Source organism: Calypte anna, chromosome 27 (genome assembly GCF_003957555.1).
Source record: "Calypte anna isolate BGI_N300 chromosome 27, bCalAnn1_v1.p, whole genome shotgun sequence".
Taxonomy (NCBI): domain Eukaryota; kingdom Metazoa; phylum Chordata; class Aves; order Apodiformes; family Trochilidae; genus Calypte; species Calypte anna.
Window position 1 is genome coordinate 875,218 of NC_044272.1, and position 12,122 is coordinate 887,339.

Here is a 12,122-nt window from a genome sequence, read left to right on the forward strand (position 1 = left end):
TTTTCCCGAGCTCCGCCCGACTCAACGCCGCCGTTTCGCCGCCGTGGGGGCTCCGGCACCCCGCACCCCCCCGACACCCCGCACCCCCTCGGGGCGGGCGTGTGAAAGGCAGGAGGGGAAGGGGGGGAGCGTGGAGGAGGAGAAGAAGGGAGGAGGAGGAGGAGGAGGAGTGGTGTGTGCGTAGAGGGAGGCGGAGGAGGTTGGGGAAAGGAGGGGGGGGGGGGGAAAGGAAACCCTCATGGAAGTATGAAGGAGATGGTGGGAGGCTGCTGTGTCTGTTCTGATGAGCGGGGCTGGGCGGAGAACCCGCTGGTTTACTGCGACGGGCACGGCTGCAATGTGGCGGTGCACCAAGGTAAGGAACCGGACCGGACCGAACCTCCCTCCCCCCACCCCCTAACACCCTCCCCAACAGCACCGGAGCAGCTCCGGGCCCGGCAGCCGCCGCCTCCTCCTCCCTCTTCGGTCGCCCCGGGGAGGCCGTGGGGGTGCGGGGGAGGCGAGGGGAAAGCGGGGGGGGGTTGGAGGGGGGGGTGGGAGCTTTGTTTTATCCCTATTGTTCAAAATAACGGTGTCGCCGCTGGCCTGGCTCGGTGGAGGAGCCTCGGGGGGGGCCTCGAGGGGGGGGATGGCGGGGGGAGCGGAGTTGCCCATCAGCTGCGTCCCGGGGGGGGTTCACGCAGCTCCCCGGGTGCTCGGTACCGGTAGGGACCACCGTGCGCTTCCTCCCGGGGGGTCGTCAGGGGTGGTGGAGCCGGGTCCCACCCCCGGGGCTCCGGGAAGGACAAGCCCTGGGTCGGGAGGGAGCCGGAGCCGCCCCCCCGGGGTGTTCCGTGCTCTGGGGGCTTCGGCTCCGATGCTGCACATGGCCTCGGGTGACCCCCCTGGGTGACACCCCCCGGTGACCCTCCTGGATGACCCCCCCGGGTACTCCCCCTCCCCGGGTGACTCCCCCGGGTGACCCCCTTGGGTGACCCCCCTTGGTGACCCCCCCGAGGGGGCTGCGGGGCCCGAAGCTGCCTCCTGCAAGGGCAGGGAGGAAGGGAACCCCTCTCTTCCCGGGGTTATTTGCATTTTAAATGACTCGGAGCACGCCCCTAACACCCGGTATCGGGCTGGAAAGTTTGTCCTGGGGTGGGCAAACAAACAAAAAAAAAAAAAAAAAAAAAGAAAGAGAAAAAAAAATTTGTATTTTCTGTCGTTCAACCCCAGCAGAAAGGCAGGGTGATTATCCTGGTTGGTTTGTTTTGAATAGCACGAAGGTTTCTGGTCTCATCTGGCGTGTCTGCTTTTCCATCTCTTGTTATCCTCTCCATCCACCAGCCCCTTCCTGCTCAATCTCTGCTCCTGATGCTCCAGCCCTGTTCTGCTCAGCCCCCTGGCAGGCACTGGGTCTCTAGGTTGGGTTTTTCCTTTGGCTTTTTCATGGCTTTAATAAGAAGTAGCTTACAGCCAGGTGACAGAAGGGGGGTTAAAAGCCTGCAGGGCATTTCTCTCCATTTGGAGTCAATGCTTGGGTGACATCAATCCAGCTCTGAGTGACCTGGCTGGCTGGGTCTCTCTCTGGAAGGACTCTTCTTTCTATTTTAATTTTCTGTAAGTTTGCCATTCCCTCTCTTATTTACCAAACCTGGAGAGCAGCTTTCTCCATCACTGTCTTTTTTTGGGGAGCTTGGTCACCCCTGTGCCCTCTCCCAGGTTTAACACAAACACTTGGGTGTGCTGGCAGGAAGAGTTTCCAAGGTTTTTATTCTTTTAGGGTGGTTTTTCCTAGGCCTGTGCAGGATCTGGAGCTGTGTTTGCTGCTGCTGGAGGGGAAGCAGGAGCCCAAGGTTGTTTGGGTAGAGTTGGGACATGTTAGAAGAGCCCCAGAGAGGGCACCTCTTGGGTGTCTGGAAAACTCAGCTGTCTCTTGAGGTCTCCTGAGAGTTCTTCAGGATCTAATCATTGGCAAGGAGTGTGGCAGTGTGTAGGGATGTTCCTCGAGCCTCTTTTGGAAGCCTGCTCATAAACCCAGCAGCAGTGGGGTGGTTTTGGTAGGCTTTTCTTTCTTAAATAGAAACAAACCACTGGAGGGGATCATCTGGGTCATCCAGGCTCGTTCTGTGCAGTCCCACGCTGGGTTTGGTGTCTCTTTGTGCTGTTGGATATCCACAAACCCAAAGTTAGCTTTTGAAATGATTGTGCAGTTAAATAAATAACAGCAGTTAAATTACAGCCACACATTAGGGGTGATTCTTAAGAATATCAGTGCTGCTTCTGTGGCAGTGGTTGGAAATCTTATCTTTCCAGTAAATAAAATGTTAACAAAACCATCTGACTGGAAATGAAGACTCCACTAAGGCTGCTCAGAACATACATAAATTGTGTTTTGAGCTCTGCTGCACGTCTGTTCTGCAGCATTCCTTTTTTTATTTTTTTTTCCTTCCTTTTTTTTCTTCCTTGTTTTCTTCCTTGCTGGAGCAGTGGGCACAGAGCTCACTCTGGCTCCAGCTGAGTGCTCGCTTTTGGCCCTGAGCCCACAGCTAAAGATGGACCCAAGGCAGACTCCTCTGGCACTGCTTTCATCTACTTTCTGTTTTCTTGTGTGTGTGTGTGTGTGCCTTGGCTCATCTTGCAGCCAGCTCTTTCAGTTTAACTCCCCAACCCTGTTTGTTCTCCTGGCTGATGTGGGGTAAGAGACATGAGAGGGATGGAGAGAACCTATTGTGGGTTGGGTCTGGTCCATTTCCCAGGGAACATCAAGCAGATTGCTTCCAGCAGGATATTTTCAGCTGCTTTGTCCAACCTAGTTTCAAATGTCTCGAGTGACTGGGATTCCACTCGAAGTGCCAGATCACATCTGAAGGTGGAATGAGGAAGAAATAATTTGTTCTTTCCTAGGAATCTCCTGAGCTGCACAACTTGCCTTCTTCCCACTCTTTGCCAGCCTCTCTTGCTTTAAACCCTGGTGGCTCAGAGCCCTTCCAGGGGCAGCAACACTTCCTTTGGTCCTCAGAAAGACCTTGGATGGCTCACCTAAGAAGGAGAACAGTCTTCAAGCCAAGGTTTTCTCTGAGAGAAGGGAACTAAGTTTAAATGGGAGCTGCAGTTCACTGGGAGAGCCCCAGGAGCATCAGTAGTGATGCTGAAAGCAAGAGGGACACATGGTACAGCTGGATAAAAAGCAGCAGTTTGGTTGGGATAACTCCTGAAGACAGAACCTCTTCCCAGGATTAGTTCTAAAAAGCCTGGATTCAGGGATCTTGGCAGAGTGCTGCTGGATGGGAATTCCAGAGCTGAGGGGGTGCAGGGTAAATGGGAGCTTTGCTTGGTGGGTGGTGTGATCATCCTTGAGATGATTTCCTTCGTGCTGCTCAGATTTTCTTGGAGTCCTGATGATGGTTCAGGTGCTTCCTAGCCAGGCACTTGATAATTTTATATGTAGCTCACAAGTGACACTTGAAGAAATTGCTCCATTCGAGTCCACAAGGCCAGAATTAGAGACACTTTGTGGAGCATTCAGTTCCCACTCAGGCCAGCTTTTCAGAGGAATATTTTTATACTGGGCATGAGCTTATTTGAAACCTTCAATAAATGCCTAACAGCAGAGCCCTTGCAGGAGGCTGGATGTGGAAATGGGAATAAAATGTGGCACAGACAGAATTTGTGGTTTTGCCACCCATCTGTGACAAGTAACAGCCCTGGGAAGCTTTTATCTCCACCTCGGGAATGAAACTGTTGATTTTAAACATGGTCTAAATGAAGTCTCTTTGCCTTTCTTCCAGCTTGCTATGGAATTGTCCAGGTTCCCACTGGCCCCTGGTTCTGTCGGAAATGTGAATCCCAAGAGCGAGCCGCCAGGGTGGTGAGTACAGAGCTCACCTCTGGGTCCTTCCATGCCCTTCCAAGCCTGAGCCCTTGGAAAAAGGGGTAGATCCTGGCATTTCAGCACTACAGCTCTGCCTTTTTTCTGCAGTGGGGAGAATGGTGTCAAACAGTTTCACACCATGCTGATGGCCCTTCCCATGAGGATGCTGCCAGAGGTCCTTTTAAGCCACTTAGCAGTGCCAATTTTTGAGTCTAGAGACCTCAGTCCTTTTAAAAAACACCAGAAGGCATTTTCCCTGATGTTTTTTTTTCCTGTTCAGCCCCTTAGGAAGGTTGAGAGTGGAGAGAAGTTGGCATCACCTGGGATGCTGCTGTGCTGTCAGTTATCAGACTGATGCCAGGAGGGGTTGGTGTTCAGATCTCGTAGCAACAGTCTCCTGCATCAAGTCTTCTGAGTCTGTAAAACAGCAGAGAAAATGACAGGGAGCTGGCTTGGGGTTTCGTTTCTCTCTAAGTCACAACTGAGCAGTTTAGAGGACTTTCCAAATGCTCTTCATTAATTCTGGCATTTCCCGGTGAGGCAGGGAAGTGGAAACTGGGGCTGGGGTTGCCTCTCGGGTCCATCCATCCGTGTGGCAAAGCTGTTTGTGCAGAAAACTGAGCTGTGGGTTTACAGCACATCAGGAACTTCCCATGTGAGCCTTTATCAGCTGCACCAAGCACCTGGGTGCAGATCTGGAAGGTGCTGGTTATGCCATGGTTACCAGGCAGTGAGTCCTGGGCAGCTTTCCCCCTTCACTCCCTGAAATTCAGATTTAAATTAAACTTCAGCTCTCCTTAAGTGCAGAGAGCCTTGGTCAGCACAAAGAATATTTATTAATGCCTGCACTGACCTCTAGACTGGTTTAGCTGAATTTTTTCTGAAGTCCCCAGCTGGGCAAGGTGGTGCAGGTGAGCTCAGGATTATGTGGCTCCAGCTCAGCTGGGCTCCCAGCCTGGGGCAGTGGAAGGAGAGGTTTTAATCTGCTTCCCAGCTGGGCAAAGAACTTGGCAGAGCTGAGCAGCTGGGGGAATTAGGTGTCTGTCCTGTGCTTTCTCCATTGCATGAACTCATTCCTTGTTGGGAGTGTAACCAAGGGCAGAGTTTCAGAGCTGAGCTCTTCTTCCCTTTGTCAGATGCTGCTGTTCTGTGCACTGCCTCAAGAAGATCAAATGTGGATTTTACACCCTTTGGGTGGATTTTACACCCTGCAGACAGTTTCACAGCAAAGAAAGGAACTGGGCTTTCCTCCTTCCCCTGCTCTCCCAGCCGTGCAGGCAGGGGGAAGCACTTCAGCTTCTATAATTCAACGTAAACTGTGATGAGATGGGTACCCCCGGGTCCTCCTCACCTCTGCTCATCCCAAGGGCTGTGACTTTTCCATCCCCCATTCCAACTGCCTTCCCTAAAACAATCCCCATGCAGGAGGCTCCTTTTTTTTTAACTCGCCCTTGGCAAAAGCTGTCAGACAGTGCACGGTGGGCTCCAGGCATGGCACACATGCTAGAATCACTGAAAAGTGATCATCTCCTCCCTTAGCAGAGCCAGGAATCCTCTCTAAGTCCCTCACCTTTCCAGTTAAACACCAGCAGTCACAGCAACAGATCTCAGATGAGTAAATACTTACAAAAGATCTGGTTCTTTGGTACAAGAGGGATGAGCTGGGTCCTGCCAGCTCCGTGCGTGGCTCTGCTACTGAAACCCTTGGAGTTTGTGCTCCGTGGTCCAGGGAGGGCTTGGGTTCTGCCACTGCCTTGGGATTTCTCTGGCTGAAAAAAAAAAAAAATAAATGGCATTATCAACCTGCAGACACAGCCTTGAGGAGCTCGAAGGAGAGAGGCTGCTGTTTGACTGCAAAATACACTGAGAGCAGCAGCAGGGTGACCTGATATTTGTGTTTCTTTCCAACTGACTGTGTGGCAAAACCCCTCTGAAAACCAACAATATTTTCCTTCCCACATCTGCCCTCCCAGAAGGATCTTGAGGCAGTTTAGAGAGCAGCAAGCAGAACCACAGAGCAGTTTGGCCATAACAAACACGAGGAGTTTGTGAAATATTGATCCTTCTGCTTTGGAGATGAGCTGGGGAGGTACAGAGGATGTTGTGCTCCTTGGGGAGTTTCCCCAAACACAGATCCCCTGGTTTCTGCATCCCTCCTCCTGGAGAGCTGGACTCAGCCCCTCTTTGGGAAGAGCCCTGACTGGGGCTGCTTTGGGGAAGATCTGAGAATCAGAAGCCCTGGGGTGGGGTCAGGAGGTTGAAATCACCCAAACTCTACTTTTTGCCCAGAGATGAAATAAAAAATTTTGCAGGTGGAATAAAAGGCAGAGGAAGGGCTCAGCACCCTTCCCAATCCCTGCTCAGAACCCTGCCTGGGATGCTCAGCTCCCTGAAGGATGCTCTGCACCACGGTGCTTCCAGTGAGCATCCCCAAACCCAGCCCCTTGCTCATCAGGTTGTCCGGGTGTCCCCAGGGTCCCCACGGGAGGCTGATCAGAAGGGCTGAGCTGGCCCTGGGGGACAGGGCAGGGCACAGGCTGGGGGGGTGGCTGGAGCTGGTACCCCCGGGTTTGGGAGAGAGGCTTTGAGCTTGGGGCTGGAGAGCCCGGGGGCCTCTGCAAGTGCAGATTGCTTATTGCAGTGTCTGGGGTCACCCAGTTCTGGGGCTTTTTTTCTTTTTTTCTTTTTCTCTTTTTCTTTTATCCTCCTTTTTCCTCTTTCCTCTTTCCTCTTTCCTCTTCCTCTTTCCTCATGCCATCTTTCCTCTTCCTCTTTCCTCATGCCATCTTTCCTCTTCCTCTTTCCTCTTTCCTCTTTCCTCTTTCCTCTTTCCTCTTTCCTCTTTCCTCTTTCCTCTTTCCTCTTTCCTCTTTCCTCTTTCCTCTTTCCTCTTTCCTCTTTCCTTCTTTTCCTTCTTTTTCCTTTTTCCTTTTTCCTTCTTTTTCCTTATTCTTTTTCTTTTTCTTTTTTTTTTCCTTCCTTTCAGCAGAGGAAATCTTGGAGTTTCTGGAGGAAATGGGACAGGGGACAAGGGACAGGGCATGAGGGACATGGGAGAGGGGACAGGGGACAAGGGACTTTTTGGGTCCCTATCCCACCTCATCCTCCCCCATGGGCAGGTTTGGGGGGAAGGAGCAGGGTGTCACCCCCGTGCCAGGCTGAGGCCACCATGGCCTCCCCAGGCCTCAGGGGCAGAAATGTCCCAAAAGCTTCACCCTCCTCTCACAAGACTGGGGAAAAAAAACACTGCAAGAGAGGAGGAAGGAAAGAGGCAAGGACAGATAATGCTGCTTTTTATTTCCCTGCTGCTCTCTGAGTCATGGGTTTCAGTTTGACTCCTCGACCACAAAGACAAAAACTTTTTTTTGTTTTTCTTCATTAAAAAAAAAAACCCCAACCCCATGAGAGTCCAGGTTCATTTGCAGCCCTGTGGCTCTTGGGCTGAGGCTTTAACTTCATCCCTGTCAGACAGGATGATACCGAGCTCTGCCAGAATATCTTTATTATTGCACCCAAACTGCTCTCCCCATCCCTTCCCCTTCCTCCCTTTGGAAGCAGCCCCATTGGTCATAACCCCTTGTATCTGAATCATCTTTTTTTCTGGCCCCACACTCCTGGGGGTTGGTTTCAACTTGTTCTTTCTGTTTCATTTCCAGAGGTGTGAGCTGTGTCCCCACAAAGATGGAGCCCTGAAACGGACTGACAACGGAGGTGAGAACCCCAGCTGCAGAGCCTCTGGGGATCCAGCACAAAACCTTCTGTCCTCAGCACAAAATAATTCAGTCCTGAGCACAAAATCATTCATTCCTGAGCCTCTGGCACCACAAAGGGAAGGTGGAGGCTCCAGAGATGTGAAAACACAGCTTTTTTTCCTACAAAACTTCACGTTTTGGAGCCCCCCTGGCAAGGAGACCTTTCCCTTTGGGGAGAGCTCTGGAAAAAGCCCCTGAAAAGTTCATTATTATTGTTTTTTGTGTCTGCCCTCCCAGGAATCCATGCACAACCCCTCACTGTTTCCAGAAATGTGGAAGTTGCTGAGATGTTTGCTGGGCAGCAGCAGCAACGAGATCCCCAGGTTCCCAGAGCCTCAGCCCCCAGTGCCCACCTGAGAGCAGGGAGCAGGCCACAGTAAAGATGGGTTTTTGGGTTGGTTTCTTTTTCCCTGCAGGATTTATCTGCTCATCATTGATGCTTCTCAGCCTCTGGTGCTGGGGAGTCTGATTTCAGCTGTCTGAGCCTGTAGCTGTTGATGCTGCTGAATGGAGCAAATTTAATTTTTCTCAAACCTTTTTATTTAATTTTTTTTTTCCAGAAAGGTTTCTGGATCTCCCTGCCACTTGCCTTAACACACAAAGAGCCTCAGTGCAATAGCACAAGGATTGTGCTTGGGGACTGCTTTGGAATAACACAGCATCTTCTTCCAAACGTGTTATTCCATGGTTTGGTCAGGTTGGTGTCCAAGGCACAAGAAGTGTGACAACCAGGTCACTACAGACTTCTGTAGCCCAAGGACTCATGGTGTGTTCTGGAAGTTTGGTTCCACCTGGCCAGGTGAATCCATCCCAACACCAGCCAGATCCTCCCAGTACAGTCTGAATCAGCCCCCAGAGGCTCCTGACCTTCAAACTTTCTGGATTTTTACCCCCACCAGATGGAATTTCAGCTCCCACATCTCAGCTGGGAAGTGTCTTGATGGGTTTAGATTCTCATCTAACTTGGCTTGCTGCAAAGAGCCCTTCTTGAGCTGCTGCTGCCAGCCAAGAAAGGGAGCTTTGTTTCCAGTGTCCCCTCAGCATCATTTGCTGCTTGGGTACTTTTCCTTGGTTTGGTTCTGTCTGAACTCTGGGTCTCAAGTCCTTAGAAGGAGCTTTTCAGAATGATAAGGGCTGTAGGTTACTTTTCCCAAAGAAATCTCTGCTTTCTTATTTCTCATTTCATCCAGAGGTGGGATTCATCTGTCACCCCCAAAGGGGTTGGGTTCTGACCCAGTTACACCCAGCAGTAATTCAAACCTCACTTTTGCTGCTTCCTCCCTCTCCCTTCTCTCCCTCCCTCCTCCCTCTCCCTTCTCTCCCTCCCGTTCCTCCCTGAGGTTCAGACTCCCAGGATGGCCCCGTGGGAATCTCCACTCTCTGTCTCCTTTGCTTCCCCAGGTTGGGCTCACGTTGTCTGTGCTTTGTACATCCCAGAGGTGCAGTTTGCCAACGTGCTCACCATGGAGCCCATAGTCCTGCAGTACGTGCCCCATGACCGCTTCAACAAGGTGAGCTCCTTCCTTTCCTTTCCTTTCCTTCCTCTTCCTTTCCTTTCCTTTCCTTTCCTTTCCTTTTCCTTTCCTTTCCTTTCCTTTCCTTTCCTTTCCTTCCTTTCCTTTCCTTTCCTTTCCTTTCCTTTCCTTTGCCTTCCTTTTCCTCCTTTCCTTTCCTCTTTCCTTTCCTTCCTTTCCTTTCCTTTCCTTTCCTTTCCTTTCCTTTCCCTTTCCTTCCTTTCCTTTCCTTTCCTTTCCTTTCCTTTCCTTTCCTTTCCTTTCCTTTCCTTTCCTTTCCTTCCTTTCCTCCCTCTCTTCCTTTCCTCCCTCTCTTCCTTTCCTCCCTCTCTTCCTCCCCTCTCCTTACCTTCTGCACTCACCTTCTTCTGCTCCACATCTCCCATTTCCTTCCAAAATATTTCCATTAAAAACAAAACCCAACCCCGTTGCTGCACAGAACTTTCTGCTCCTCCACTTCTCTCTTCCCCAGCTCCCTGCAACTCTTCCCACCTTGGCTACTCCACATTATTTTTTTTTTGGTGAGAAATAACCCGGAGCTGTCACCCCAGGGAGAGGAGCAGACACACAGTTAGGAGCTCTCTTTAAAGAGCGAGAGGGAAGCAAACTTTTTGCCTCTTGGAATCAGCATTTTCCCTTTTTTTTGGTGTTTTTTCCAGACCTGTTACATCTGTGAAGAGCAGGGCAGGGAGAGCAAAGCAGCCTCAGGAGCCTGCATGGCCTGCAACCGCCACGGCTGCCGCCAGGCTTTCCACGTCACCTGGTGAGTTCCTTTGGGGCAAACTTTCTTCCCTGCCAGGTTTCTTAGGGGAAAAGTTCCTTTTCTGCACCTGGGTTTATTTTCTGCAAAGGGTTTTCTCTCAGCTTCCCCCCAGAAGGCTGAGGCTTTGCAGCTCTGAGCCCTCCCTGCTGAGGAGGAAGGTTGGGGATTTCCCTAGGATTTTGTGGAATCCAGGATGAGTCACAGCCCAGGAATGTTCCTGCTCCAGCAGAACACGTGCAGGACTCTTGGAGATGATGTGGTTTTAAGGGTTGATATCCTCACGTACCCTCAAAGCCTGAAAACAGCTTCACCTTCCAGCAAAACAGGGAGATTCCCTACTTTACATGGATCCTTCCCTTGGAACTCTTCCTGCTCTTCCAGACTTCCCTGGAGAAAACCAGAAATCGCAGGGCAGCCTGGTAGAAAAGTCATGAGAATTCTGAAGGCCTGAATATAAACTAAAAACAGCCTGAAATGTTTTTCCCTCCTTGCTTACCATTTGCCAAGCAGAACCAGGAAAATTCAAGATCCTGCCTGGGTGTCCTGATCTGTTCTTTGCCCTTTGATGGGATGTGTGAGCTGGTTGTGCAGTTTGTTTCAGCTGCCTCCCAATTCCATCTGTTCCAGTGCCCAGATGGCTGGCCTCTTATGTGAAGAGGAAGTCCTAGAAGTTGACAATGTCAAATATTGTGGCTACTGCAAATACCACTTCAATAAAATGGTGAGTTTCTTCATCCCTGCAATGGACTTTTTTTTTTTCTTTTGGTCACATAGAAGGCATCGTGTTCATTGTGTCTGTGCTCAGGGCAGTAGAAATGCCAAAAATGCATAAAAAAGGTCTGCAGCCTGATTCTCTTTTCAGTCAGAGTCACTTAGGAATAAAGATTCATTCACATTTTACGTTTCTGTAACATCTTTAAGCTTGTTTTCAAAAGTAGGGGTTGGATTTTTCCCATCCCTTTTTGGGTTTCCTGGATGGGTGAAATCTCAGCCCTAAGGCAGAAGAGCTGCCCTGATGTTTGGTGCTCCAGGGGAACAGCTCAGGCACCCTGGGCAGGAGGGAATAAATTCAGAACAGCCAAACTGGGGACAGGGACAGCCCAGGAATCCTTCCCTGGTTGAGGGGGTTTTGGCAAAGGACTTCCCTCTATTAATTACAGTACCAAGAGGAAGGAGAGGAACCTTTTCCTCTTCTGCATAATTAGTAGACACCTGCTCTCCCCTCCTCCAGCAAAAAGGAAACTTGATCCTCTCCCCACAGCTTTGTGGCTCAGAGGCTCCCTTGTTGCTGCCCTTTCCCTCTTTCCTCCCTGCTTACCAGTGACTGATGGCTTGAGCTGCCCCTCACTTAACCAGGGTGACACCTTCCCTGCCCTTCAGGTCCCCTCAGTGTGTGACACAAGTGCAGCTCTTGGATTGAGTTTACTGATGCTGAGATCCAGCAGGAATTCTGCCTGGAGTCTGGAATCTGGGAGCAGAGCATCCTTCCAGCCCAAACCTCCCAGCCCACCCCAGACTGGCAGCAGGACCCCAAAGCAGGGGTTGTTCCTGCTGCCATTTAACTTCTTGTTGGCAGAAGGGGCTCTTGCCAGCTCTGCCTTGGTTGTTCCAAGTGTCACTGTGCCTGGGCACACCAAAAACCAGGGATTTGGGAAGCAGATCCCTGTGCTGCTTGTAAAACCAGTGCTGGCCACTACCAGGCTGAGCATCCGAGACAAAGAGAATCTGGTCCAGGGCATTGAGTGTAGCACAGCTCACTGGGACAGCAAAACCTGAGCTCTATAACAGTTTCCTTTCTCTTTTTGCTCCTCTTCTCCACCTCCCCCTCACCTCAGAAGAGCTCGAGGCACTCTGGAGGCTCCTTCATTGCTGGGAGGAGGAGTCGCTCCACATCCCCTGCCCAGGAGAAGCATTTGTCCCACCACGAGAGGCCAAAGAAGGTAAGAGCTGCAGGGGGGTTGTGGCTTCAGAGAGGCAGAGCCCTGGGGGATGGAGCTCAGAAGGGGAAGGAGAACAGGGGTGGCTCCCCAGGTGAGCTCTGGCTCTGCCAAGTGGCACAACCAGAGGTCTGAAGAGTGGCTGCATCTTGAAATCTGGATGCAACTGGAGCAGCACAGCCCCAGGGAATGTGAGGTTTGTGTGGTAGGATAATGCCAAAGGGAGCCTGGCAGAACATGCCTGGGAAATGTGCAACTTTGGGGGGTGAATTTGCCCTGGGGTTTCCAGCTACTGAGTTGATCTGT

At 51.2% G+C, this 12,122-nt stretch overlaps 1 protein-coding gene across 2 annotated transcripts in view; it reads left to right on the top strand.

The window, feature by feature from the left end:
* The first annotated feature begins 228 nt into the window (after positions 1-228).
* Positions 229-12,122, top strand: part of MLLT6 (MLLT6, PHD finger containing) — a 37,447-nt gene continuing 25,553 nt past the window's right edge. Inside the window, exons 1-7 of one of the 2 annotated variants that reach the window (XM_030466057.1) lie at positions 229-355; positions 3,768-3,847; positions 7,507-7,561; positions 9,004-9,113; positions 9,776-9,879; positions 10,507-10,600; positions 11,718-11,819. In XM_030466057.1, coding sequence (XP_030321917.1) covers positions 247-355; positions 3,768-3,847; positions 7,507-7,561; positions 9,004-9,113; positions 9,776-9,879; positions 10,507-10,600; positions 11,718-11,819 — 654 coding nt within the window. In that variant the 5' untranslated portion in view covers positions 229-246. Of the gene's footprint in view, positions 356-3,767; positions 3,848-7,506; positions 7,562-9,003; positions 9,114-9,775; positions 9,880-10,506; positions 10,601-11,714; positions 11,820-12,122 lie in introns of both variants that reach the window. The other variant, XM_030466056.1, reaches the window with a different exon arrangement.